Here is a 27,274-nt window from a genome sequence, read left to right as displayed (position 1 = left end):
AGGAGGAAACTCGTATGGGCGAGAAGTTGCTTCTTTGAAGCCCGACCCTGAAGGAGGGTAGGGGAGTTGGAGGCATAGGGCGCTCCATGTGGGATGGGAGCAGGGCAGAGTTGCCAGGGGAAAGGGGCCTGGGGAGTCCAGGGGGTGGGGGTGGGCAGGAAGATGGAAGATTTTAGGGCTGGCTCCTGAAGGACTTTGCACGGCAAGCAAAGAAGCTTGAGCTGTCTCTGTGAGCACTGTGGAGCCATGGGGGGTTTCAGAGCAGGGCGGCAGTAGAGCCAAGTTGGTTTAGAAGACGAAAACTGCAACAGTGTGGGGGGCGAGGCAGCTCAGAGAAAAGATGCCAACTTCCAAGCTAGGGCCACGGAGAGGAGGGGCAGCAGGGTGATACCCTGCATTTTAGTGATCCAGCCTGGGGAGCAAGGTGGAACCCCTTGGGCCTGCCTGGAGTCAGGGCCCCCATCTCCCTAGCTTCCTGGCAGGCAGACTTCAGCCATGAGTAACCATCCCCTCTGTCAGCTCCCCTGTCGGCACTGGCGACCACGATTCTCCTGGGAACAGTCTTTGCAAAACATGTCTGCCCTCCTGATGAAGGCTTCCTCCATCTCCTGCCTTGGCAAACCATGAAGGAGGGGGCCTCAATGTGAGGAAGTGCCCAAGCCTTTGTTCTGGCCTCGGCCACGGCTGGACCCATTGCCCATTGTTTCTAGAGCTGTTGGTGACCTTGGGCCAGCTGGACGGGACCGGTCGGCTCCCTTGGGCCTGGCCACCTCCAAATGCACATGGAAGACAGCCAGTCTAGCAGGACGGTTCTCGGTCCCTTGGCGGCCTTGGGGAGGGCCTCTGCCATGATGGGGGGGCCTTGGGGCCTCATTTGTATTCTCAGAGGCTGAAGCCCCCCAGCTCTGGCCATTTGGAATGTTGGTGGGCTTTCTGGAAACTGCTCCACTCCCGAGGACCAGGAGTTTCTTAGGCAGGAAGGTAAAGAGAGCTCCCAGATCCTGGTCCCAGGTTCATGCTTCCTTCATGTCTGCTATGTAACGGCCTCAGCTCTCCCGACCTGTTGATCAGAGGGCCCGAGTCCATCCATCTGCTCTTCTCTCGCTGGTTTTGGGGGAATCTGTCTTGCAGCCACCATGGGGTGTGCACTGTGAGAAAGGGGCCCAGACAGCTTGATTACTTGGGTTTAGATCTTAGTTCCAATGTCACCTAAGTTATAAAACAAGCAAAATTAAAACCTCTCTGAACCTCAGATTCCCTCCCTGTAAAATGGGAATAATCACATCCCATGCCTCTGAAGTTTGGTGTGAGGAGTAAGTGTACAGTGCTTGGATTAGAGCCCATCACCTAGTCTGGGTGCTTGGGTGCTGGGTGGATGCCAGTCTTTTACTGGGAATTGGATGGGAAGGCACAGAAATTGAGGCGGGGCGGGGAGGGGGTGGTCTTGCTCACTGAGTGTCCAAGAGTGACCATGAGGAAGCTGAGAAGCAGCGAGGCCAGCTGGACCTTAACTTGTTCACTGAGCCCTGGAGGTTAGTCCCTCTCCTCATACCTTTCCAAACCCATCCCCAAATAGCTGTCCCTCCTCTCCCTTCCCCAGTTCTTACTGCTTCTGAGTTAGATGGAGAAAGGCCTTCCTCTCTGGTTACCCCCATAAGGCCTTCCCTCCCGACTCTGGATTTTGATCCCCTCTTGTGCCATTTGTGAAATGAGGCACTTGGATGATGTGGTCCTAGACAGCTGGGCCCACAGTCTCAGTAGTGACCGCTTGCGAGTTAAGACCCAGACCAGTACCCGACCGGCATCTCCCTCCAACCTCCTGCTTCCAGATGAGGAAACAGTCTCAGAGCGTCAGGGCACTCTCCCAGGGCTCCAGGCTGACAGACAGCAGGTGCCAAGCCTTCCTATTTGCTCTCCTGCCTCCTGAAGGTCAAGCGGGTGGGGGAGAGGCTGGGCTTCCTGGAACCCCTCCTCTCCTATCTTCCCTTACTTCCTGCCCTGTCGCCAGCTCAGGCCTGAGACTCTGGGGGCTCTGGAAACATCTGCGAGTGTCCTGGTTTCAATACCAGCAAGCGATTGTGTGGGAGCCCAGCCTTTCCTTCAATTCAGGCTGCAGACTTCTCCCCTCGAGCAGCCCGGAGAGGATGGGTCAGAGTCCCCATTGGGCCCTGCCCAGAAGGAAGCCTGGCCTGCCAAGGCTGGAGCAGCCATCCAGCCCCTGCGTCTCCTGCAAACCCCGTTTCCTATGCCCCTTCCCCCAGTTCTCCCCATCCACTCCCAACGACTTTGGCAATCACAGAAAATACCAAGAGCTTTTGTCTTTCTTCCCTGCTAACGCAGACACACCTTGGCTTTATTTGTCTAGATTTTCCATTTCCTTTTCTGAGAAATCATCAGAGCCCTGCACATCTCTCTCATCACAAAGAAAGCTGGGGGCCGAGGGCAAGTTCTGAGTCACCACCGGAAGAGCTAGTGAGGAAGACTGGGGACCCAGCTCCCAGGTGACCCCGCTGTGCTCTATCTGACCCCGCTTCAGGCAGAGATGACCACTTGGGTTGGCCTTTCATAGGAACAAACCTGTTTACGAGTGAAGGGCCTCGGGCGGGGGCAGTGACCTCCCAAGGCCTGTTGGTGTGAGGCTGACCAAGTCTCTCTCCTCCTGGGTCATGGTCGTGTTCTGAGGCCATATTGGCGTTCCTTGCTCAGCCCTAGCTCCCACTGTCCCTGGTCTGGAGCTCTCTGAGGCCACAGTCTCTCCACCCCTGGCGTGGGTGCTCCCTGAGTAGGCAGGGCCCAGGCCTCCCCCTCCACACCAACTGGGATGGGAAGCAGAGTTTCGGGTGGCGAAGAGAAGATAGACTCATACAGGATGTCCCGGGCGTGAGGGGGGCGCTGCGCCATCCCACCTCCACCAGTGCTCCTCTGCGGGTCTGAGCCAGCAGAGGAGAGAGGGGCAGTGGGGAGCCTCCCCACCTCTGCTGTAGCTGGAAGCCCACCCAATTCCATCCCTCCTTCGGCTTGGTCTTTCCTCTCCGCAGACCACCTCCCTTCCTTTACATAAACAGGTTTGTCTGCCATGTCCCCTCCTCCGGGAAGCCTTTCCTGATTATTGGGAAGAGGTGGGGTTCTTCCGCTGCCCACAGGTCCACCTCACCCCTTCCTGAGGCTCAGGCCCTGGCCTTAGCTGCCCTCTTCTGAACACTCAGGGTTGAGTGGTGAAGCCTCAGAGCTCCAGATTTCCCTCTGTTGTCAGGGCCCTTGAGCCAACTAGTGTCTGAGCCAGTAGGTGGTTGGAAGGGCCATCTCCCGTGGGCATTGACCATGGTGTTGACTCAGGCTGGGCACAAGGAGCACTGTGTCCCTCAGGGGTGCATCTCATGGGGCTGCCCAGACTCAGTCCTTCTCACGGAAAGGCCTGCCGTGCCCCTAAAATATAGCCTGTTTCTCAAATCTCCTGATGGTGAGGGCTGCTTCATCAATTCCCTGGGCAGCCAGAATCAGGGGAAAGACTTTCTCCTGATAACAGAGAGCTGTGTCTGTTATCATACAGTAAGAGTAGGTAAACACTTCTTTCCTTTCTTGCCATGGCTTCCAGGAAACTCCGATGGAAAATGATATTCGGTTGTGATCTTTCTCCTGTATCATGAGAAGGTTCCTTCCTTTCTGTGTTTGTATTTTAACTAGACTCAGATCAGGAGTTTATTTTGCTTGCCTGTTTTCGTAACTCAGCTCCTTGCAGCTCAAGGTCCTGAGACCAAGGGTCTTGGGACCAGCAGCATTGGTATCATATGGGAGCTTGTTACAAATGCACACTCTTGGGCCCCACCTGATCCGCTGAATCAAAATCTGCATTTTAACAAGATCCCTAGGGGATTCATGTTCCCATCAAAGTCTGAGAAGCACTGATGGACTCCTCAGATGCTTTGGGAACAGATGTAAAAGATATTTGAAATAAGACCAGTAATGATTCTCCCATTTCCTACCCTGATTTTTTCACCAACGAATTTATCTCTGCTGAAGCCTTGATCAAGCTGACCCCACCCCTTCATACCAGCCCTGCCTCTGATTTTGGTCCTCAGTTATACTCTCTAGCAGGCTTAGGTCACTGAGGAGATGGAATGGGAGTCTTCTTAAGTTGTCATCTATAGGGTGAGGCAGGTGGTGGGCATGTGCCCCAGGACAGGGGACCCTCCATGGACCAGCTGTCTGCTCCCTCATGAATCAAGGTCATCTTTCTACAGTACTGGGCTCTGGGCAGTGGCTGCTCCTGGCTACTCCCGGGGGTAATGGAATTGTCCTGGTGTGATCTTGCTGGGCTTGGGCTCCCTACCACCACCAGCACAGAAGGCCAGAGAGACTTGGGGATGGCCCCTCTGACACATGATAGGCCCTGAAAAATAGTCCTTAAGCCCCCACTTCTTTTGCAAAAAGCTGTTGCTGGTCAGTGTTAGGGGGCACACTTGGTCTGTGGCCCTGAAGGGCAGTGCTGGTGAAGGTGGCAGCATTGCTGGGAAGTGACATATAAAGAACCACTCATTAACCACAAGAGCTCCTCACCAGGAGCAGATGAGAGGTTCCTAGGGGGAGAAGTAGCCACAGAGGAGGTCATAGCCCTGTGGCAGGGAAAATATTAAGAGCTTCCCAGGTCTGATGAAATGCAATTTTTAGGCAGCCTGTACGATCCCTTCGGATTCTGAGATTCTATGATTCAAAGTCCTCTTCCTCCAAGAAGGCTTCTATGACTTCTCCTGCCCTCACTGCTCACTCCCTCCCCGCCAGCTGGTAACCTTGCTCAGGCTCTTCTCTGACTGCTTTGTACTTGTGAGTCTGGGCCCCCTCAAGCAACCTGGTAACTCAAGTCTAGGTCTCCCCCTCTGCCCCCCTGTCCTTTGATTGGCAGCGTAGAGATGACAGACAGATGAGAGGAAGGTGGCGGCAGCTGATCCAGGTCAGTGGGTCCCTTTACCCACTGACTCAAAAAATAGCCACTTTCCGGGCATCTGGCCCTTGAACATGGAGGGCTCAGAGGAAGACTTCTCACCACCTCTTAACCTGCTGCCAACATTCTACTTATTTGCTTTCAGGCCTGACCCTGCCTTGGACAGAGGCAGGATTGACACGAGGGGACCCAGGGTTCCCGAGTTTAGGGCAATACTGCCTCAGCTCCTCAGGTGCTGGCTCTTCAGAGGTCCCAGTGGTGTCAGCCTGGAGGGGGTGGTGGGGAGGGGCGAGTCCTGCCTCTCTCAGGAGGCAAGTCCTTCCTGGTCACTGTGTGCTTGCCTGACTGCCGCTCTGACGGTGGGGAAAGGGCTTAGGCTGGGACTAGGTCACTGTGTATGACACTGGGAAACCACTTTAGTCTGTGGCCTCAGTTTACCTTTGTGCAATAAGGTGTTGATGACCTGGAGGTGCTTCTATCCTGATGGTCTAGTACTCAGGAGGTCAGAGATGCTCAGTCTTTGTGGCAGGGGGGCCCTGGAAAGGGTTATACAGGCACCCTGTGAGCTGACTTCCTAGGACTGTCTGGTATACCTATAAGACAGTAGCACAAAGCAGGAGGTGTGTGTGTTGGGGTGAGGCTGCTGGTACCGGAGGCTGAGGAGTTAGGGCCCTTGCGGGGCCCAGGAGCCCAGGGCAGGGGGCCATGTCATCATTTTCTCATTAGGCAAGACAGCGATCCGCCTGTGTGAGATGATCTTGCTGGCCCTGTGGGCTCAAGGAATGTTGGCTTCACATGAATAGAATCCCCAGACTGGACCACAGAGGGAGGGGTCTCCGGTGGATGCGGACAAGGGCGGCTCTGCCTACCTCCTCCCACCGTCCTATACTCCCCCCACCAGCCCCAGCCCACAGAATTCTAGAAAATCAAAGAGTGAAAGGGGGGGTCCCCATAGCTGGCCTTGCCCCTTTTGGCACTGTAGGGGCTCAGCACACCCACCCTGACACTCGCTGGTGGGCTGGCAGCTGGCTGGTTCCATTCACCTTTGGAAACTTGCCCAAGCTGCCCTGCACAGTAAGCTTGCTCCCCACCTGGCTGTGAGCAGAGAACTGGGTCAGACTCAGTACCCATACCCACCCAGGGCTTGGGGGCGGGGTCCCATCTGGAGAGTAAGTGAGATAAGATAATTTCCAAGAGAGAATCCACAAAGCCACTATGTCACAGAAATGCCCACCGCTGCGTTCCTCTTGCCCTTGACTCCTCCTCTCCACCATTTAACTTCAGCTTCATGTTGAGGAGCAGAGGGAGGTCCTGGGCTTGTGAACAGCATGGGTGGCTGCAGCTGTGAGTGCTCGGAGGTGCCAGAGAGGCCGTGCAGATGTCCCCGGGCTCAGGGTATAGGCAGCAGAGGCTATAATGTACGTGGCAGAGTGTTTCAGAGGTGCAGGGGTTTGTGAGCCATGATCTATATCTTTACTCTGTGTGTTTGCATGTGTGTGCACGTGCAGGGGTATATATTTGGGCATGCACACGTGTTTGTATGAGTGCAACATGTGTTTTGTGTATGAAAACCAATGTGTGTGCATTGCGTATATATCCATATGCAAAGTCCATGTGTACATGTATACATGTGTGTGAGAATATGCTGTGTGTGTGTGTGTGCGCACATGCATGCAAGCCCGTTCACTGTCAGGGAGAAGGAAGGGTCAAACTGGCCTGTGTGGTAGCACCTGGGTCAGGTGTGACTTGGCAGGGCAGTCAAGAGGGGTGAAGGACTCACGATGAAGGAGAGAAATGCGCACACCGCTCAGCCCAGGACTACGCTTTACTTGTCAGAGGGGTCAGTCTGAGTGAGCACTGCTGGAGCGTGCCCATCTCCGGCCCCTCCCCGAACACTGTCTTTGGCCTCAGTGGTGGTGGTGGTGGCCAGGGTGGCGCCCCAAGCCGCACTGTGATTGTTGTGAGCTCGGGGTTCTTTTGCTTTTGTGGGTCCCTTCCTCCATAAAAAATACTAAATGCGGAATTTGATGACTTGGTGGATATAAAGACAAGTGTATTAATTGTGGTGGTGAGGCACAAGCACAGTGAAAGAGGAATTTCCTTAAAGCTCTGGAACCTGCAGGACCCAGGCAGTCCCACTGTGGGGCCTGGAGTGGGCATGACGTGGCACCAGCCGGCACCTGCTCCCACTGCTAGAACCCAGTGATGGTGTGCTTGCTGGAAACGCCACAGAGCCAGCGAGGCTTGGGCCCTAGGAAGTGCCCAGGTGTCCCAGCAGGGCCCAGAGGAGGCCATGGCATCCAGCAGGTGTGAAGGGAGCAAGAGATAGCTGGAGCAGGGTCCAGCAGCTGGGATGGTCCTCAGGAGGAGGCAGGGCCCTGTGAGATGTCGTGAGGAGGAGCAGAGGCAGTGGGATCCACAGGAGGGCAGGGAGACCACCAGGGCCCACACCAGGGCAGGGAGGGCACGGAGGCATCTAGGCAAGGGCAGGAGCAAGACAACAGGGAGCCTAGAGTCCTGGCCTGCTGGACTTACAGTGCCCACCTGGACACTCCCTCCGAACCAATGACCAGAGGTGAGGCTGGGGTGGCACAGGACATAGAATTCAGGCTCCCCCAAATATACCTTCCAGCTGCCCAGACACTTCTCTGAGTCCTTGCTGGAGATCAAGGAGGAGGTGGCCTCTTGTCCAGCAGAGAAGGGAGGAGGAAGAGGCTGGGTGAGGCTGGCAGACTGGGCCTTGGCAGGAACCTGAAGACCTGCCCTCCAGTCTTGGCTTCACTCTGACCCACCAAAGAACCTCGGGCACGTCACCTGGCCTCTCCGAGGCTCCGTTTCCCCATGTGAAAAATGAGGGCATCAGATCCCTTGTTCTCAGACCCCTCCATCAAGTCTTGATGCTTTGTGATCTAACCAGGAAAAGACAAGAGATGTTTGAGAGTCCAGGGCAGGAGAGTGTGTGGGTCTTGGAGAGTCGAGTGGGAGCTGCAGGGGCAGCCAGCCCAGTGGAGCAGGGGGTGCCCCGTGTGTGCCCAGGGTGAGGAAAGGCTCCAAACCCACTTCCCTGCCAGGTACCCAGTATGCTGAGTTCGGCTCCAGGTGGAGCCCCCTATCCTGCCAGTGCTCTCCTGAAGGGTGTGGTCAGCAGCTTGGGACAAATGGCACCACCAGCATTTTCTGGAAGTGAGAGATGCCACCCTCCTCACCCGCAGGGCAGGGCTGGGGAAAACGTGACCTCACTCCCTCTTGGAGGACCTCATCCAGTCCTAGCAGACAGGAGCATAAGGGAGTGAAGGGGGCGGGGGCTGTCCCGTGTCCTCATTCAGGCCTATGAGCCTAGCCCAACGCCCCCAGCCAGGCAGGGGGGCAATTTTCCCATACTGTCTCACTGGATCCTCTTCTGTAGCTTCAAGTAAGGGCTATTGCTGGAGAGTTGCCGAGATGTCAAAATAGAAAATCCTGCTTTCCAGAAAGAGGTCTGACACTGTCCCACCCTCCCTACCTCCCCAACAAGCTTTGATATTATACAGGGTAGGCAGGGAGGGGGTGAGGGCAGCATGAGGAGAATTGAATGGGAGGCAGTAGTTTAGAAAATTACTAAATCGTTCCGCCTCTGGTGAATCACTGGTGGCCGCTAAATCCGGTTTTGATTTAAGGGGGATCGTGTGACGCCTCAATGGCCAGGAGTTATCTGTCACACAGGGAAGAATTCACATGCTTTCAGAGGTGGGTACCTTGTCTCCGGGGGGAGCTGGACAGTCAGCCAGCAGAAGTTTCCAAGGTCATGTCTGTCATGCCCAGCCATGCATTCATTTCTGCTGGGGATACTGTGGATGGGGTGGGAGAAGACCCAGGCCCTTGGGCCCCACCTCACCCCACCAGGTCAGAAGGGGACAGCCCAGGCTGGGGTGAGCTGTAGCTGTGGATACTGCTGTGGAGGAGGGGTCAGAGGAGGCTGGCGTAGGGAGGGAGCAGGAGACAGGGTTCACACGCAAACATCTGGGCAAAGTGAGCCTGGTGACTCAGGAACCTGGGTCTTTGTCTGGGGCTGGAAGGGGTGGTGGCAGGTGCCACACAGGGTGGTTAGTGGAGAGCCTTGAGGACATAGCCAAGGATTTGAGTCTCCGTTTTGGTCTCTGTACTCTGGGCTTTTGTCCCGCCTCTCCTCCCTCTTGGAGGGGAATGGCCATCCCTCCCAGGGATAATGACTCTGTGCTGGAGTCAAATCCTTGCTTCCCAGGCAATGGGGGCAGACAGGCCCCATCTGAGTAGCCCAGGTCAAGGTCAGGGTGGTATGGTAGCCGGTGCCCTGTTGAAGGGAAGAGATACGAGGACCAGAGGGATTCTCTGGGAGTGGGCATTCATGGCTTCTTCTCCAAGACCCCCAGAGACTTTGTCCTGTATCTCTACCCTACAAGAGTGCACTCTGCCAGGTTCAGAAAAGCCTGAGGGATTTTGGGGAATTCATCCAAGCTGCTGGTGAGCTGATGACGATCACGGCCAGTCTGCTGTCTGTGTCTCCTCCCACCTCGAACTCCATCTTCCCGGTGGGCCTTCTGGAGGGAATGAAGTCATTGTTCCCCACAACTCAGCCCATGGGTGGGGAATCCCTGTGGGCCCAGAAGGGAGGGTCCATCCGCTCGTCCCTCTGCTCTGCACTCTACAGAAGCTCCTGGCTCTAAGAGTGACGGCCTCGGCCACACCCGTGGGCGTCTTCCCCCCACACAGCCCAGGGCCGATCCTTGGCCAGTGTGTGAGTCTCTGTGCGTCCACCTCTGGACCAAGTGGAGGTCCTCCCGCTGCATCCGGTGGGGACCGGGACCAGACGGCCCTGGGAACAGCCAGCTCTGACTGGAAGGCAGGTCTCCGGGGCACGTCAGGAAGAAGAAGGCACATCTGGAAAAGCGTTTGCTGAGGCCGCTGCTCCGGCAGGGCCAGACAGTGCCCAGGCCTCAGGGGCGGGGGAGGGGGGCAGCCCCCCCGCCCCTTATGTAGCCTGGCTCAGGCCTGTGGGTTCTGGAGGCCAGGCCCACACCACTGCCCATGGGAGGGCCGCGGAGCCCGAGCCAGGCCGCACAGAGGGAGAACCGGGTGGGGGAAGCGCTCTCCTTGGAGCCCAAGCTCCCCAGCTGGTGGGGCTGCAGGGTGACTCCCAGCTTCTCCATGTACCCACTCTCTCCTTGATGCTCCCTTCCCCATGCACCCCTGACCCTACCCGAATTATGTTGGGAAGTTGCAGGTGGTCCTCACACACTCACCCCTCACCCATCCTAGGGCCTCTGAGGCCAGCTTCCCCAGTCCCTGTACTTGTTCCTGGGCCAGCAGAACTGGGGTTTCCTCTTAGGGATCCTGCTAGGCTGGCAGAGAACCAGACTGGGGTTCCTGAGTCCCCCAGCTCTGCCATTCCTTGGCAAACCACTTACCGTCTCAGCCTCCCAGGGCTGTGGTGAAGACAGGCCTTCAGATAAAGGCTGTTTCCATTTTTTCCTTCCCTGGTTGGGCTGGATTTGTGGCCGACCAGCGACGAACTGTGGCTCCCCCTTCCCCATTGGAATGGTCAGGACATGGCCACAGAGGCCCTTTGGCAGAATGGGAGATGGCGGGCCAACGAGGAGAGATGCCTGCCATTATTCTGGAGATGCCTGCACTCTGATGGCGCCTCCTGCTGATGGCAGTGCCTTCATCCAAAGAAAGGCAGCTGCCACGCTGGCCTGGGAGACGGGGTAGGAACTGCAGGGGGCTGGAGGGTACTGCCCCGAGGACCCTCGTATCATTCTAAGATTGGTGGCTGCCTAATTTCCCTGGGCAAATTGCTTTGTCACAACCCCTCCACATCCCCCATCTCCTGCCCAGCTCCAGATGGACGTGGGCCTCTGGCAAGTACACACACACACATATGCCCCCACTGTCACAAGCTTGGTCACCCACACAGAGCCTGCAGGCTCATATGCTGGGCTTCAGGGGGACAAGGAGCTGGGCCATTGGATTGTAGTTGTCCCCCAGTGCCCAGAATGGTGTCTGGCACTTGAAAAGTGCTCTATAATTATTTATTGGGTGAATTAGTACTTCCCAGGTGACCCTCACCCCCATGCACAGTAACACAAGATGCCTGGATCCTGACCTGGCCCGTGGACACTGTCACAGAACCCGAAGCCCACACAGGCCTGTGCAGACTCCTGTTCCTGTCTCCGGGGTACTGCGCCCCCACACCAGTCTGTCTAGTGGCCCCTGTGGGGCTGGTCAGCTCTCCCCCCGCTGCCTCCCTTGAGCCCTCCTGGCTGGGTCCCAGCACCTACCGGCGTCAGAGCTGGTCGCTGCCCAAGCCGAGGGTGTGTGTCCCTCCTTGGTGGACATGGAGTCCGTGTCTTGAAGGGAGCAGTCCTGCTCCAGAAGACCCTGCTCTGAGGTGCACCCCAACCTTGTCCTCAGAACCTGGTCTGAGGGTAAACAGGCCATCCGCCAAAGCCTGAGAGTGCGGGAATCCCGGCCACGTGGAGGGAGCTCTGGTTGGAGGCTTGGAACTGACCAGAGGACCCTTCACTGAGGGGCATGGTGGCCACCAGCCCAAGGGGCCAGGGAGCAAGGAGCCTCCCTGGGTGTGGAGAGCCGAGCTGGGGCTGCCCAGAGTGAAGGACGTGGAGGAGGTTCCGGGAAGTGGCCCAGTGGGGCTGGCTCCCTCTCTCAGACAGTTAATAAGGCACCAATTACCTCCGGCCACAGGGCTCTCTGGGCAGGCTGGGCCTGTCGCCACCATGCTGCCTCCCTGCCTCACGTCCACTCCATCCTGTATTTACAGACACTTAGGTGTGCTTAGGGGCACACAGCTCCCCGCAGCTCCACCCCAGAGGGCCTCCTCTCCCAGTAAACACCAGGCTGACCGCTGACCCCAGGGCGAGGGAAGCTCTGGTGCGCTGCAGTCAGGCAGCAGGGAGGCCAGTGAGGGCCAGCATCATCTTCTGCAGATGGCCCCTGGACACACGCAGAACTCAGAGAAGCCCTTCCCCTCACTGGGCCTCAGTTTCCCACCTGTAAAATGGGGAGAAGCCAGCATTCTCGTGGTGTAAATGAGGTAGGGCTGTGGTGAGGCAGGTAGGAGAGCGCTGGGAAGGCTCCTCCCTCTTGGGTCCAACCTCACCCTGGACCCCACCTGGCTCCTCTTCTCACAGGATAATGTGCAACAGGCTGGTGGCCCCTCACCGGGCTCCTGGCCCAGGGATCCAGTTTCTTCTCATTTCCTCGGCTGCCTCCGGGCGTCTGGTTTGGGGCCGCACAGGGTAGAGGCTGGACTACGGGGCAGGGTGGGGGTGTGGATGGTCTGCAGGGCAGCCTCTGCCCCTCCCCTGCTGGGGACACTGTCTGATCCCTCCCCCAACTCTTCCTGCTTGCTCATCTTTCTCTTTTGGACTCTTGCCTCTGGGTCCAGTCCCGTCTCCCCTCTGTCCAGGTTGTCTCTTCATTCTGCATGCCCTCTCTGTCTCTCCTACTCAGCCAGACCCACCTCCCGGTCTCTGCCTGGGGATCTGGCCCTTTCAATTCCACTTCTGCTAATTCTTCTTCTCTGTCCATCCTTCTCTCTCTGTCTCCTTTCCCTCTTCCTTCTCTCTGGGTCTTTCCGTCGTCCCTCACTTTCATGCTCCCTCGTCCCCACTGCCAACCCCAGGCCTCCAGTCTCCAGATTAGTCTGCCATTCCTTCTGTCTCCCCTGTGGTCCGCCAGAGTGACAGTCTTTGAGACGAATATCCTCACCTGCCTTCCTTTCCCTGCTCCTGCCCCGAGATCATTTGCTCAAATTGCTCCAGAAGCTTGAGGGCTCCCAGAGTGGGGGCCTTCCATATTCTCACCTATCTCAGGCCTGCCCTTGACCGGAGTGTTGGGGGTGGTCCACAGACAAGCTCTCTGTACCCTCTGGTGTTGCCGGGTCTCCATCAGCTGAGATCTGGCTGGTGGGGCTGGGGGCCCTGGGCTATTCCTACAGTGACATCCAGTGGCCAGGTCTGAACCAGGTGTGGGAGGCGCAGACAGCCCCTAGGAACCCCAGGACCTGTGGGCTCCAGGATAACGTCACTCTAGAGTGGGATGGGGATGCCAGGCCAGCAGGGTCACGGTGCCCGCCTCCTGGAGGGCAATATCCATCTGCTGATCCCTGCCACTCACCCTGCCCTGTCCATCGGAGGCCTGGCTTTGCCCTCCGGCACCCCTGAGCTTTGCACACAGGGCGGGGACACCTGGATTTCTCTGGCCCCCTGAGTGGGGCCAACTTGGAGGAATTTCTCAAAGCCTATTAGAGCAGTGGCTGCCTCCTGCCTGCCTCCTCTGGCTGGGCAGGGCTGAGGGCGGAGGGAGAGAGGGAGGGAGGGGAGAGAGGAGGAAGGAAAAAAAGTTGGCAGTCCGACAGCAGAGCTGTGTCTGCATCCATCGCTGAGAGGAGGCCTGTGCAGTGTGGGGCGGGCCAGGAGCAAGGAGAGGCCTTCCTCCCTTTGTGCTCCCCCCTTCTCCTCCCCCCGGGGCCCTATAAATAGGCCCAGCCCGGGCTGTGGCTCAGTTCTCAGAGGGAGGCGAGCACCAGGCAGCGGTCTCAAGCCAAGCCCCCTGCCAGCATGGCCAGCGAGTTCAAGAAGAAGCTCTTTTGGAGGGCGGTGGTGGCCGAGTTCCTGGCCATGACCCTCTTCATCTTCATCAGCATCGGTTCAGCCCTGGGCTTCCACTACCCAATAAAGAGCAACCAGACGACAGGTGCAGTCCAGGATAACGTGAAGGTGTCACTGGCCTTTGGGCTGAGCATCGCCACGATGGCCCAGAGCGTGGGCCACATCAGCGGTGCCCACCTCAACCCAGCTGTCACGCTGGGGCTTCTGCTCAGCTGCCAGATCAGTGTCCTCCGGGCCATCATGTACATCATTGCCCAGTGCGTGGGGGCCATCGTCGCCACTGCCATCCTCTCGGGCATCACCTCCTCTCTGCCCGACAACTCGCTTGGCCTCAACGCGGTGAGTGGGGTGGCCCCAGGCTCTGGGGGCTCTAGAATGGTGCTGAGATGGGTTCGTCTCATCCTCCACCCATTGTGCAGATGGGGACACTGAGGAACAGAGAGGATGAGAGGTTGTGGGAGGTCAGGCAGAGCTGTACCTGGAACTCAGTAGAGTCTGTTTTTTGCCAGGCACTGTGGGAAGCTGAGACCCAGAGCATAATGGTCTTGCCAATGTCCCCTGCGGGTCTCTATTGTGGGGAATAAGCTCTGGAGGCAGCTAACAGTGGGGCCAGCAGCTCCTCACCCCTGGGCTGCAGTTTCTTCCCCTCCCTCCGCTCAGCCCCGTCTGGGCAGTGGCTCCCTCCCCCACACAGCCTGGACCCTCTTACACTCTGCCTGCTGCCCCCAGTCTCCCTGGACCACACGTCCAGCATGTCTGCAGCTGGCCATACAATCCTGTGTGAGCAGAACTCTCCCAGAGGGGCTCCTCGAGCATCTAGGCAGCCCCACCTTCACACAGGTCCCCAAACAAACTGCCTTCAAGGAAAAAGCTCCTCTTGCTCTGCTGGCTCCGGGAATGGGACAAAGATGGGAGGTAAAAACAGTTTCAGGACAGCCTGCAGGTGACTTTCCTGGATTGTAGCAAACGGTGGGGGCCAGAGCAGGGACATCTCACCTCTGCTCTGATGGAGATGCACGTCTTCCATCTCTGGGTCTGCTGTCTATCACCGGACACAGAGAGGTGTGGCGCGTGTATTTGTGTCTGTGAGCAGTGTGTGCACATGTGGATGCCGGCATGGGTCTCCGAACCTGTGAAAGCTGGCTGTGTTACTTCTGAAAGTGTATCTGTGAGCGTGTCAGTGCTGTGGTGTAAGTGTGTCTGGAGGTGAGCGCATACCTGCGTGTGCCCACTGCTCAGCCCTGACCTGGGGGCACTCATGATAAGCAGATGTGGGCGACTGGGTGGAAGCTGCGGAAAAGAATTCCTCCCGGGCCGCTTAGCACAGCTAATTGGCCGTTGGCAGGCAGCTGCCTGCTGTCGCCGACCTGGGCTTTTCCAGACCCTCAGCCAAGTGCAAACTCAGACCTGGCTTGGGCCACAGCAGGGGGAAAATTTGGCCTGAGAGGCCAAGGAAGGCTTGGAGGAGGTCTCAGAGTGCCCAAGGAGGTGTTTTCACAGGGAGGGAGAAAGAAGGAATCAGATCAGGTCTGGGTTGGCGGGGCCTGGGCAAGGCAGGCGGGTGTTGGGACAGTGAGGGAGCCGGCCAAAGGCTCCACAGAAAGAGCGGCAGGGTGATTAGACAAGCAAACGTCCTCCTGCTTCCCAGCCAAAGTCCAGATCCTGGTGCTACGGCTGCAAACGTCCGTGCAGAGGGCAGTTGGCATGACCCTGCCAAGCAGGGATTAGCACTCCTTGTGTCACCGTGACACTTCACCCACTCCAGGATTGAAGGTTAGCCCTTTGGGCTGGAATTTAAACTTTAGTCAAGGAAGATGTGGTCTCCATGGGTGTAAGGTCCTCCAGGCCTGTCTCTCTAGTGGGGGCAGAGCCGGGCAACCTCAGGGCGTGCCCACGGAATAGGGTCAGGATCACCGCGGGGCTCAGCTGGGTATGATGGGCAAGGGGAAAGATCCTTCCTGGGGGTGAATAGAGTCTCCCCAGGCCTTCTGGCCCCCTCTTGACCTTCCTTCTCCAGGATGGGTCAGGCCAGGCATCTGCTGGTGACTCTGTTCTCTCACACAGGCATCCCAGGCAGACTTGAGGAGGGCAAGCATCCCTGTGCAATCTTGATCTGGCCACACCCTGATTCAGTGTCTTTTCCCCTTGCCAGCCTCCATTTTTCCAGTCTCCCCAGTACCTGAGCTGGGCGGGTTTGCAGGAGAGGGAGAAAAGGGAACTCAACCCTGGGCAGGGAAGCAGACAAGTTGGGTTCAAGGCCTGGCTGCTTACTTGTTGACTTTCTTGGAGCTGAGAGCCCTTAAGTCTCCAAGAGGGGACCTAGGTCTCTTGATATCTCTTGGCCACACCCATACTGCCAGCAAGCTCACTTTGTGGACTTGAGTTTATCACTCTTCACAGGAGGGGCTGGCTAAGAGGAGTCCAAGAAGTGCCAGGCTGAACATAAGGGCAGTAAATACTGAGGTGGGAGCCCAGGGATTGCCCTGGCCCCACCATGGAAGTTTGGGGTCCAGAAACACATGTCTTGGGCTGAAGAACTCAGGAAGGGTTCAGGACACTGAGCCTAGGATCTAAAGGGGCCTGGGAGGTGGCCTCAATGCCTCAAGAAGGGCAGAGACCAGTCTACACAGCAGGTGACATGCTCTTTCCTCCAAGCTCCAGGAGAAGTTTCCCCTAGCCCCTTGAGTCCCGGGCCTCTCCCAGCCCAAACCAGTCGTTGGCATGGAGATTTTCAAGGAGAATAGGGAAAGAAGTGGCAGGAAGTGGTTGGAGTGAGTCAGGGGGTGTCCCATGGTGACATGTTGGAGAAAACTTTCTCCTCACTGAGTCAGGGCTCAGGATATGCCCTGGAGCGACCATGGACCTCTCACCATCCTGCCACATCCTAGCTGGTTCTCAAAACCAGACCCTGAGTTTATTTCTAGAGTGAAAGACAGGCAGCAGCTGGTGCCTGGCCTGCCCTGTCCTAGTTCAGATACTAATACAGTATGATTTCAGGCAAGCCACCTCATCTGTGTGGTCCCGGGTCCCATCTGTGGAATGCGTGTATCGCAAGGCGTGGCTGGGAGCTAGGAAGTGGAAGATGCTCTCGAACCTTGAAATTCTGACCACTCACTGGCTCATTTCACTCTTCCCCTCTCTTGCTTGCTCACCCATGTCTGCTGCAAACATGGCTTTCACTACTGCAGACTAAATTTGGGGCTGAGTCAGGCCGCTCCCTGCTCTGAGAAGTCCATGGTCCCAAGCAAGATAAGGCCGCTGCGCATCTGTCAATGATAGGGGACAGGAGGCAGGTGTGATAAGACGTGTCAGGGCACCTGGGAACTTCTGACCTCGAGCTGTGGTGAGGGCCAAGAGGCCTTCAAGGAAGAGGTGTCCCGGGAGCCTAAAAGTTGAGATTCCAGGGCGGAAGGAAGGGGCTTCCTGCAGAGGAGGTCATGGTCTGAGAATCACAGGGTGTGGCTGATGTGGTGGTCGGGTTGGGAGGTGGATCATGGTGGGAGGCTGGAGCTCTAGAGAGCAGTGAGGATTCAGGATTCAGGTCAGTGTCTGCCTGCGTCCTGGAGCCTGTGGATTCAGCCCCTTTGGGAGCTCAGGCAGAGTGCAAACCTCCCTTATTTGGGGGTCTTTTCTCAGCCCCATTGAAGATGGGCCTAACTGCCTGGGGAACCACTTCTACTTGTTGCATCTGGGACCTGGCTTTAGCCCCAAACTTTCCACTTCCCCAGCTTCCTGAGCCTCCGTTTCCCCAGCCACACAATGAGGGCACCCCCAACCCCCGAATCCCTCTTCCCCACGCCACCAGGTCTTCCAGCGTTGAGAGCCCTCCGCCTCCCCCGGAGTTGAGGGTGGACTGGGGAAAGGGAAGCCAGTTTTCCAATGGCCCTGTCCAGGGAGTGGGCTGGGGGCTGGGTGGTGGTGCCACAGATGGGACATGTAATTACTGTTTCCAGCCAGAGCCCGATGAGGGGGAAGCGCAGAGAGAGGCAGGAGTTTTGCGGTGGAGACTTTCCTTACCATGGAAAATTCTGAGGCGGTTTCCCCATTAGAGCCCTTGGAGCCGCCCTGCCAGCCCCATGTCGTCCATCATGACACTGGCCCCTAACCAGGGCTTGCTCTGGGAATCCTCCTGTGAAGAGATTATGCCCTGAGAGGGGATATGGCCCACCGGGGTCCCTCAGTCTGAGGGACAAGGATTCACCTTGTTCCATTGTTCTCCCCAACCCAGGTCACAGCCTTCCCTCACTGCATTAGCTGACTGCAGGCCAATCGCATGCGGTCTCCCCCAACCTGACCTCAGGCCCACATGTTGTTCCCCACTTTCTCTGCGGCCCCACCCAGCAGGGTGCCTTTAGCCTTACCCTCCTAGGGCTTCCCCCAAGCAGCTCAGACATGCCCCCTGCCTGCACCTTGAAGACTGGCTTGGGCAAGCTTTCCTGGAGGCACAAGGAGCCCTTGGTTTTTGCTGGCAGAGCCCCCTGGGGGCCATGGTCCCTGCCCTCTGGAAGAACAGATGTATCTGAGGTCTCCTGAATGGGTGTGGGCTGAGCCCACACAACTGCAGATAAGGGCAGGCAAAGTTCCCTCAGCCAGACCCTCCGTCCGGGTTCAGAGGGGCTCCTTAACCCTGGCGGTTCCCCGGGGGTGAGTGAGGGGCTCCCTCCACACATCCGAGGAGCTGCGGGCCAGTGGGTGAGTACACCCTGAGGCTGAAAACAACTCACAAGCTGATAGAAAAGGCAGGAAAATGCCTGTTTCCACGAGCACGTGCTTTCAGTGCCTGAAACCCCACCATCAGGACAACCCGGGGCTGGTGTCTGCTCAGGGTAAAGGAAGAACTTACTATTGTAAATTGGGGAGGGACGGCTTCCAAATCAATAAGTTCCTGGTCACCAGGGCTGTGCAGGTAGGGTGTGTCGGGCAGCTGCAGCTCTGAGGCATGTGGCTCTTGTCGGGGGGCAGTGGTGGGGGCCATCTAACAGTTCCAGGTGGGCGGGAGGCCCTATGACAGGCTCTGTGCCACGCGGAGACCGGCCGTTCACACGGCCAGGTGGGAATCCTGCACTCAGGACCCTAGCCTGGAGGATGACTGCAGGTCTTGGGGGAAGGGGCCCCATGTCAGGCAGCAAGGAATCCTAGAGACAGTTTGGGGCTATAATCTGGGCTGAGGCCTCCATTTTACTGATAAGGAAACCACGGCTCACAGACGGGTGGAGTCACTCAGTATTGTGCAGCAGATGATGGTGGAGCAGGACTGTGACCCCAGCCGCCTGCCTACAACCCTTGAAAATCTCTGCAAATTGCACATACTTAACGCTGCACTGGCAGACATGTGTGCGTGCACGGTCACAGCGATATGATGCACACAGGCGCGCGCGCACACACACACACACACACACACACACACACACACACACACACACACACGGGCGGGCGTAAAGCACATTTTGAAGCCTGGGTGGTCCCCCTCAAGCCCTGGGACCCTAGGAGGGTGGAGTGGGGGCCCCTCAATGGAACCTCTTCCTTTCCCAAGCAAGAAGGCGGGGGCTGCCCTCGAGCAAGGAGAGAAAGAAGGAGGGAAGGAGGAAGCCCTTGCTTTGTGTATTGTTCCTTGTCAGGGAGATGAAATGGCTTCTGAGAGCAAATAAAGGGCGCTTTGAGACCTGCTTCTTTCTCTCTTACTCAAGGGTGCTTCCATCCCTTCTCCTCCGCCATCCCCAGCCAGCGGTGGACATGTATGTGGGAGGGCAGCACATGGGGACAGGGTGACAACTCAGAAATGCCACTAGACTCACAAGACAGACACCTAAGGCCACACAGAGAGCCCTCCCCACCCCACCCCTAGAGCCCACCTTTGTAAGAGACGGCGTCCTGCCTAGTAGGGTTAATACATGACTAGTTTGAATGTCCCCTGTGGGCTGAAAAAGAGGGTATATTCTTGAATTTGGAAGTGCAGGGCTTATGTATTTTCCTTAAATCAAGCTTGTTAGTTATGTGGTTCAAATCTGCCCTGTTCTTGCTGTTTATATTATTGACACTTCCCTCCGTCGGTTTCTAAGAGAGGGTTGTTAAACCCCTTCACTCTGGCAGTGGATTGATCATTTTCTTTTTGTAATTCTGTCAACTTTCGTGTCACCTATTTTTAGGTTGTATTCTTTAGTGCATACAGGTTGAGAACTTTTATAACTGTTAGATAGACTTTTCACTTACTTAGTGTCTAGTAAACCTCTTAATGTCTAAGGAAAAAGAAAAGAGTCACACCTGGACATATGTGGTCACCCAGAGACTCTGTAAAGAGCAGTATAGAGAGACACAGAGAGGCACACAAAGTCATGGATACCCAGAGGCACATGCGCACTTGAAAAATCACTGATGAAAGGGTGATACTTGGGGAGGGGGCTCATTGAGGTCTCCCTCACTGGGATACTGAGTCCTGCAGGCAGTGGGTGAGTGGGGCAGTCCTTGATGTCTTGTTCTTTAATGGATGCCCAGAGCCCAGCCAGGCCTGGTTCAGGAAGGGTGGGACACCAGGATGCTCAGGTCATGCTGGGGCCTTGGGCCTCAGAAGTCACTTTGATCAGTCTGCTCATGGGCAGCAGGGAGAGGAGGGTTCGAAGTTCATTGCCTAGAGAGGTCAGTTCTGTGCCACCCTGGGGCCTGGGATACCCTAGCAGCTACAGAACATCTTCTGCCAGCTCCTCAGTCTAAGGTGGCAACAGACAGGACCTCTAGCCAGGTGCATAGGTAGCCAGCACCTTTGCCTGTGAGCGTAGGCAGCATAGACTCTGGGGCAAGAATTCTGGTGTTGCCATCTCCTTCCTAGGCCTTGACCTCCATGTCTGTAATCTCACAGAGTCTTGAGCAGGCTGCTCTGCAAGGTCCACAGAGACTAATACTGGCCTGCAGTCTCCCAGCTAGAAAGCAAATGAACCAGCCCTGGCTCCGGAGAACTTCCCTCTAGAGTGGGTGGAAATGCTAGAAAATTAACATAATCTGCCACTTCTTTTGGGGGAGAGGGCCTACACCGAACAGCTTGGGGGATCTTACTTCCCTGACCAGGAATCGAACCCAGGCCCTCAGCAGTGAAAAGTGCAGAGTACTAACCACTGGGCCTCCAAGAAATTTCCTTGTCTGCCCCTTCTGTCTCCACACAGTAAGTGTCCCTTCGAGGTCTGGGCAGGGAGATGAGAAGGTGTCCACATTCTATCCCCACTGAGCTTCCAGGCCAGGGCTTCTGAGGCACCGGATAGGCGACAGAAAGGTTACTTTTCCGCAAGATTTGCAAGCTGTTTAGTGAAGGCTTGATGAGTGGAAGCAGAGGTTAATTCCAGCCAGGGACCTGAGAAAACTTCTTGATACTGAATTGGAATTGATGGTGGAATCTGAACTGGACCTTGAGAGTGAGCTTCAATGGGTTTGATACAAAACTGGAGAGTTTGCATCTTTCTGATGCTTAAGATTAAATGTCTGGCTTTTTCTCTTATTTATACTTGTGCTCCGAAAATTGTTACCCTTTTTTTTTTTTTTTTTGGCCTTAATTAGTGAAATATAAGACCTAGGCTGGGCAAAATGCTCTGGGGATGTGCAAACTTTTTTTTTCAATAACAAGTAATCACAACTGGGATTAGCCCTATTTACGCAATTGTGTCATTTTCAATAGGTTGTAAACAGGAACACGGGCTTCTCAGGTGGCTCAGGGGTAAAGAATCTGCTTGTCAAACAGGGGATGCTGGTTCGATTCCTGGTCTGGGAAGATCCCCTGGAGAAGGAAATGGCAACCGGCTCCAGTATCCTTGCCTGGAGAATCCCATGGACAGAGGAGCCTGGAGGGTTGCAGTCCATGGAGTCGTAAAGAGTCAGAAAAGACTTAGAGACTTAGCAACAAAATCAGAACATAGGGTCTGAATTTTTACTTGCTCTTTTCTGGACGTCAAACTTCAGCAGACCTTAAACTATCCGTTTCAATCTGGAATGATTGATGGTTTTTTTTCAGATGTAAGTAGCACAACTTCTTAGGCAGTTGAAAGAGAGATCACAGAAGCAATCAGGGGAGGCTTCCTGCTGATGGTGGTGGTGGTAATGGGTTTAGGGAGAGGAAATTTACTAACCCATGTGGTTCTGGGCAGTCAAATTCTAAGGGCTCTGGGCCGCTAGGATGAGGTGCATCTTAGAGTCCCCAGGGCAGGTATCACTTCTTGTGGACTGGGCTTGGCACCAGGGCCCCTGGTCTGCCCACTTTGCATGAAAAGTGGTGTCCTTGGGCAGAGCAGGAGCGGAGAGGCTGAGACCTGGTTAAGAACCCGGGAGAGATGAGCTCGCCCAGACCACAACTGTGATGAGTGCGGTGGGGATGAGGAGTATGAGGCAGGAGCCACTTAGAGTGATCATTCCATTAATCAGAGTGGAAAGGCTGGTTTCAGGACTTCTGCCAGCTAGCAATTAGGCCGACCCTGGAGAGCAAAGGAGAGCGCGCGGAGGCGCGAGGGAGGAGGCGCCCCGAGCTTCCCGAGCGCTCAGACACGAGGGCAGCGGCAGGTGTGAATGTGATGGGCATTGGTGCGAGTTGCCTGGCCTCACCAGCCTGGCCTCCGTGGAGCCTATCTCCGCTCCAGGCAGGCCTCACTCTACTCTCCAGACTCCTGAGCAGCACAGCCCCTCCTGTTCTGCCTGCCCCACCTAGTTCTGGGGATAAGAGAAAGAACCAGAACAAAGCCACAACTACCCTGAGCCTGCCTGCCTCTGCAACACTTCAAATGCCCCAAGACAGCCCCTCCCCCTCCACCCCACACCTTAGAACCTCTGGCCTCTCTGGAGAACGGGAAAGGGAAAATTAGATCTACTTTACAGATGGGGAAACTGAGGACCAGAGAGGGGCAAGACCATGGTCATGGTGCCAGCAAGTAGGAGAGCAGGGACCTGAACTCAGGGTCACCTCTATAGCTCCACACTGGGGTGCAAAGAAAGCTGGGTATTTCCCAGAGGGCTGGCTGAGATGAGGGGCTGCAGCCCTGGGGTCGGCCAGGAAAAGTGTGCAGAGCTGGGGCTGCAACGGAGGAGAGGGGATATGAGTCATTTTCCCTGTGATCCAGGGCGGCAGACAAAGGCGGGAAGAGAATTGTTCTTGTAAGATGGCCTCAGGGTGGGGCTGTGAAAACCTCTGGATGGTGGAGGGGTGCCCTCCACCTAGGATTCTGCAAAATGCCCTGTGGCCTTGGAGACACCCCCATCCCGCTCAGGAAGAAGGTTCAAGTTCAGTCTTATTTGGACACACTAGCCCTGCCTGGGAGAAGGCAGCCTCCGTGGCCACATTCAGGCATATCTGTGAGGGGGCCTTGACGCACGTGGCCCAGGTCCCCTGTGTGGGCATATTTGGCCCCTGGGACTGACCCCCACATGGGGGATGGTGCAGGGGCTTCTTGGGGAGGGGTCTCCTGGCTGCAGCTGCAGAGGGAGGGCTCTGGTGACCTCATGGCAGCTCCCATTCCCTTCTTTTTCCATGAGTCATGTTTCTAAAAGTGGCCCAGGAGCAAGTGGGAGCCAGACGGTGGTGGCGGGGCCTGTGTGGCCAGGAGGGAGAAGGAGGGGGCAGATAGGGAGGGTGGGGCCCAAAGGAAATGGGAGAGAGACAGCGGAGGGCAGAGACAGACAGAGGTGGGAAGGAGACAGAGGTGGGGGCTGCGAGGAACACAGGCTCAAGGGAGAGATGGACATGGGAAGCTGCGGCCAGCTAACTGCCGAAGTCCCTTTCCACCTCTGCAGGAGATGGGGTGGAATGCTCAAGATGTGGGGGTAAGAAGAAATGTCTCCAGGGGGCTCTCCTACCCATTTGCTCCTCTTCTTCTTTGACTGTCCTTGAATGTCCCTGATCATCTCTTCCCATTTCTAGGGCTTGCCTATCACCTATGGCCTTGGTTCCCCCAGTGTACCCTGGTCTGGATGTAGGTGGATGCAGAAGCACCATCCCGCCTCCAGGCCTCTCTGGCCTCTGGGGAGAATGCTGTGGGATTTAGGACAAGCTGGTCCTTCCTCGACAGGTGTGGGAGGGGCCAAGGCCTGATGCTCACTGCTGGCTGTATGTGCTTGAGTGTGGTGGATGCAATGGGCTCTGAGGGCACTGGAGGTCTGGCCTTTGGTGCCCGGGCCTAGGGGCCCTGGGACTCCATCCTCACTGCTCTGCTCACTGAGCTCGCCGCCCCTCTCCCCTACAGCTGGCCCCTGGCGTGAACTCGGGCCAGGGCCTGGGCATCGAGATCATCGGGACTCTGCAGCTGGTGCTGTGCGTGCTGGCCACCACCGACCGGAGGCGCCGCGACCTCGGGGGCTCTGGCCCCTTGGCCATTGGCTTCTCTGTGGCCCTGGGACACCTGCTGGCGGTGAGCGGCGGAGGCGGGGCCGGGAGGGGGGTGTGCGGAATCTTCCCAAGTAGGAGTGGTGGTGGGGAGGGTGGAGCCAGGCTGCTGGGGGTGTCCTGTTGAGGGCAGAGGGTGGGACTCCGACAGGGCTCATTCCGCGGGTTGGGGGACCAGCTGCCCTGGAGAGGGACGCACAGGGCCTGGCTGACCCTCCTTCCAGGTCTGATGGTCACTGCCCTGTTTCCCCTCTGGTCTTCTTCCTCCATGTCACCCTCTCCCTCCCCCTCCCTCTGTCTCTTTCTCTCCATCTCCTCTCCTGTTCCCCCTGACCCTTCCCTCCCACAGATAGACTACACCGGCTGCGGTATTAACCCTGCCCGGTCCTTCGGCTCCTCGGTGATCACGCACAATTTCCAGGACCACTGGGTAAGCAGTGGGGCTGCTCGGTGCAGGTGGGAGGGAGACTTTGGTGCCTTATGGTAGATCCACCCCTGACCCTGTGACATCATCTCCCATCACAAAGGCCCTGAGAGATGGCCAGGGGGAGGAATTCGGGAAGATGAGACCTGAGATGAAGGGGTGGTGGGTTCACACCTTAGGCAGGGCAGTGTAGGCAGCCTCCCCTCCCAGATCAGACCATGGTCTGACCATTCCAGGCACGCTGAGTTGGGTCACACAGAAGCAAGGAGAAAACCACTACCTAAGTCCTGGCTTGGGCCAGTTGTAGCGGGTGGAGGGCTGCAGATGCTGAGATTCAGCACTGCCTTTTCTGTCCCAGGCACAGGTTGGGGAGCAGCCATGCAGTGGGAGGGTGGTGGGTGGGTCGGGGCTCTCATGGGAAGCAGGTCCCATCAGATGCCCCCTGAGCATGTCTGCTCTCTGTTCCTAGATCTTCTGGGTGGGGCCGTTCATCGGAGCAGCCCTGGCAGTGCTCATCTATGACTTCATCCTGGCCCCACGCAGCAGTGACCTCACAGACCGCGTGAAGGTGTGGACCAGCGGTCAGGTGGAGGAGTATGACCTGGATGCCGACGACATCAACTCCAGGGTGGAGATGAAGCCCAAATAAGGGGGCTAGGCCTGGGCATCCACCTGGGGGGTGGGGGGGCAGGGGAGGGCAGAGGGAGGGGAGGGGTGAAATCTGTATCATAGACACTCTGACAAGCTGGCCAAACTCACTTCCCGAAGATCAGCAGGGCCTGCATGGTTAAGCCTGACTTGGGACTGTTGCTATCACCTTCTTTCTCTTTCTCCTTTTCCCGGCTTTGGGGATCTCTGAGGACCAAGATTTTCCAATCACCCATTCCCTTGAAGTCACAAAGGAGGTGAAAGAGAGGGACCCACCTTGCTAAGTTGTCCTCTCAGAGTGTGATGTGAGGTATGCCAGAAAGCACGCCCCCCCCCATCCCAGAATTGCTCACCAGCTCATCTGCTGCAGGTGCCTGGGGCTCCTCAGTGATAGCTTTGTGCTTTTGAGCGTGGCCCTCTTTTCTGTAATGTGCACTTGCCCCAAGGATGCTCTAAGGGGGAGAGACCCCACCAAGTGCAGTGGTGGGGTCAGGGGGCAGTCAGAGCCCGTCCTTGCAGCCCGGCTGGCTTCCAGGTCCGCTCCCCCAGCTCCGGAAGTGCTATACGACCTTGGGAACGTCTCAATCTTGGGGACTCAGTGACTCCATCTGTAAAGAGGCAGGGGCAGGGAGAGCTACATGGGCCCGAGACCCCTCTCCAGAATTCTGTAAGTGTAGACACACTGCACGTTCTGGAAGGCCTAGTCTGGCCCAGCGCTGCTTCTTCCACTTGCCCAGTATTTACTTGTACCTACACATCTATGTGAACACATGTACATAGGCACACATGTTCCATAGCAAAGAGCAACAGATCATCCAACCGTAGGAAGTTCCCATTCCTAGGGAAGCAGAGCTGAGAGTGGACAGAGCCTGCTGTTGCAGAATGAAGATCATCTAGAGGGAGAGAGAGGAATGTCCGAGTTCCTTCACTGAGTTGTAGTTAATCTTTTCTACCTATCACTGTATCACCCTCGTCGTTATTTGGTTCTTCAGTTTTTCTTGCCAGTGCAGACACAGGTCAACATTATGTAGTGGCGGGTGTGTTGACTGAAGGACACTTGGTCATCTGAAGGTCAGCCCCTGGAGACAGTTGTCCTTGCTGGACCCTCAGCGAGGGTTCTGAGCCCCTAGCTGACAAGGTAGGAGGAGAAGCAGATTCCTCCCTTATTCCAGAGGTCCTGGTTGGAGGCACTGGGGGGAAGCTGGGTGACCTGCACAGGCTTCCCAGGCCATAGTCATCCCTCTTCATTTATTTGGAGGGGAGAGTTGGTCTTGACCAAATGAAGTAGCTATGGCTGCAGCCCAAGGATAATTCCGTGCACAGTCTGTTTGTGGAGGCAGCTATCTACACATTCCATACCATTCCACCAGGGCCAGAGTAGGTCCCCCCATGCCCCACAGCCACGACGGTGACAAACACTGAGAGACACAATACATAGATATCTGGAAGCAGCAGGACAACCAGGAGGCCTTCAACGATCACAGCACATCATGACATCCATATACTCTCTCCTCCATTTCTGAGCAAAAGCTTCTAGTCCATTTAACAGAGAAAGAAACTAGGGTCCAAGGACCCAGAGCAAGATGATGATTTGGCAGGCCTAGCAGCCAGGGCCATGCCTCTGGCTACTCCCTGGACTGTGAGACTGGGCCCTCTTAGACCCAGATCCTGCATTTCTGCCTGGGTAATGGCCAGGTGCTAGGAAGGGTGAGGGGAGTTTTGGAGGGGAGAGGGGGCGCTCCATCCCGTCCTGTCCTGGCTGCTGCACACAGGACCCTGCATCTGTCTGTTCTGCATATACGTCTCTTTGGAATTGGAATTTCATTATATGTTAAGAAAATAAACATAATATAGGTCATCCAGACTCCTTGGAATGAAGGTTTTTCTTCTTTGGGCACCGTGTTCCCACAAGGGATCTCTGGGTCTGAGAACTTGGGCCCAGTCTGCGGAGGAGCCACTGCACCCGAGGACTCCTGGTCTCAGGGGGCAGACACAACCAGAGCTCCCTCTGAGGGACAATCAGCCTCATGCAGGATTGACGTGTGACAGCTTGAGGGTTCCCTCTGACCCCCTCCTTAGAACAGAGCCCGGGAGCACCAGGGACGCCCGGGCCACACTTCCTCTGGCCCTCCGCACATCTCTGACCCACCCGCCCTGGGGCTGGGCTCTGCTTGGGGGGCTCAGCCCTGGGGGCAGGGATGGAGGTGGACTCACTCATCAGAGTGAGGTTAGTGCCAGGTGCAGGGGAGGCCGGGGAAATGTGACGA

The 27,274-nt window shown here is 56.6% G+C and overlaps 1 protein-coding gene and 1 long non-coding RNA gene across 3 annotated transcripts; one reads left to right on the top strand and one right to left on the bottom strand.

Annotated features, from left to right (window-relative positions):
• Nucleotides 1–6,619: 6,619 nt before the first annotated feature.
• LOC122438420 lies at nucleotides 6,620–12,629 on the bottom strand. The gene is made up of 4 exons (XR_006268546.1): nucleotides 12,087–12,629; nucleotides 11,236–11,965; nucleotides 10,363–10,650; nucleotides 6,620–7,848 (listed from the first exon to the last, which is right to left on the bottom strand). It is a non-coding gene; the product is annotated as an uncharacterized LOC122438420 (long non-coding RNA).
• A 728-nt stretch (nucleotides 12,630–13,357) lies between these two features.
• Nucleotides 13,358–26,871, top strand: AQP1 (aquaporin 1 (Colton blood group)). Of its 2 annotated transcripts, XM_043463268.1 has the most exons (5): nucleotides 13,358–13,926; nucleotides 23,796–23,960; nucleotides 24,285–24,365; nucleotides 24,829–24,987; nucleotides 25,220–26,871. In XM_043463268.1, the coding sequence occupies exons 1-5, from the start codon at nucleotides 13,537–13,539 to the stop codon at nucleotides 25,289–25,291; spliced, it is 867 nt and encodes a 288-aa protein (XP_043319203.1). In that variant the 5' UTR covers nucleotides 13,358–13,536; the 3' UTR covers nucleotides 25,292–26,871. The 2 variants fall into 2 exon arrangements, with proteins under 2 accessions (XP_043319203.1, XP_043319202.1); XM_043463267.1 differs by having other exon boundaries at nucleotides 13,364–13,926; nucleotides 24,829–26,871.
• Nucleotides 26,872–27,274: the final 403 nt, after the last annotated feature.

The sequence above is a fragment of the Cervus canadensis genome, chromosome 3 (assembly GCF_019320065.1).
Source record: "Cervus canadensis isolate Bull #8, Minnesota chromosome 3, ASM1932006v1, whole genome shotgun sequence".
In the NCBI taxonomy this organism is placed as follows: domain Eukaryota; kingdom Metazoa; phylum Chordata; class Mammalia; order Artiodactyla; family Cervidae; genus Cervus; species Cervus canadensis.
Note: the sequence above shows the minus strand (reverse complement) of the source record. Positions and strands in the feature narration are given on the sequence as shown.

Coding starts and splice junctions, on each gene's coding strand:
- AQP1 (XM_043463268.1), top strand. CDS start 13,537: ATGGCCAGCGAGTTCAAGAAGAAGCTCTTTTGGAGGGCGGTGGTGGCC. Junction 13,927..23,795: donor ACTCGCTTGGCCTCAACGCG/GTGAGTGGGGTG, acceptor TCTCCCCTACAG/CTGGCCCCTGGCGTGAACTC. Junction 24,988..25,219: donor CCGACGACATCAACTCCAGG/GTGGAGATGAAG, acceptor GGGATCTCTGAG/GACCAAGATTTTCCAATCAC.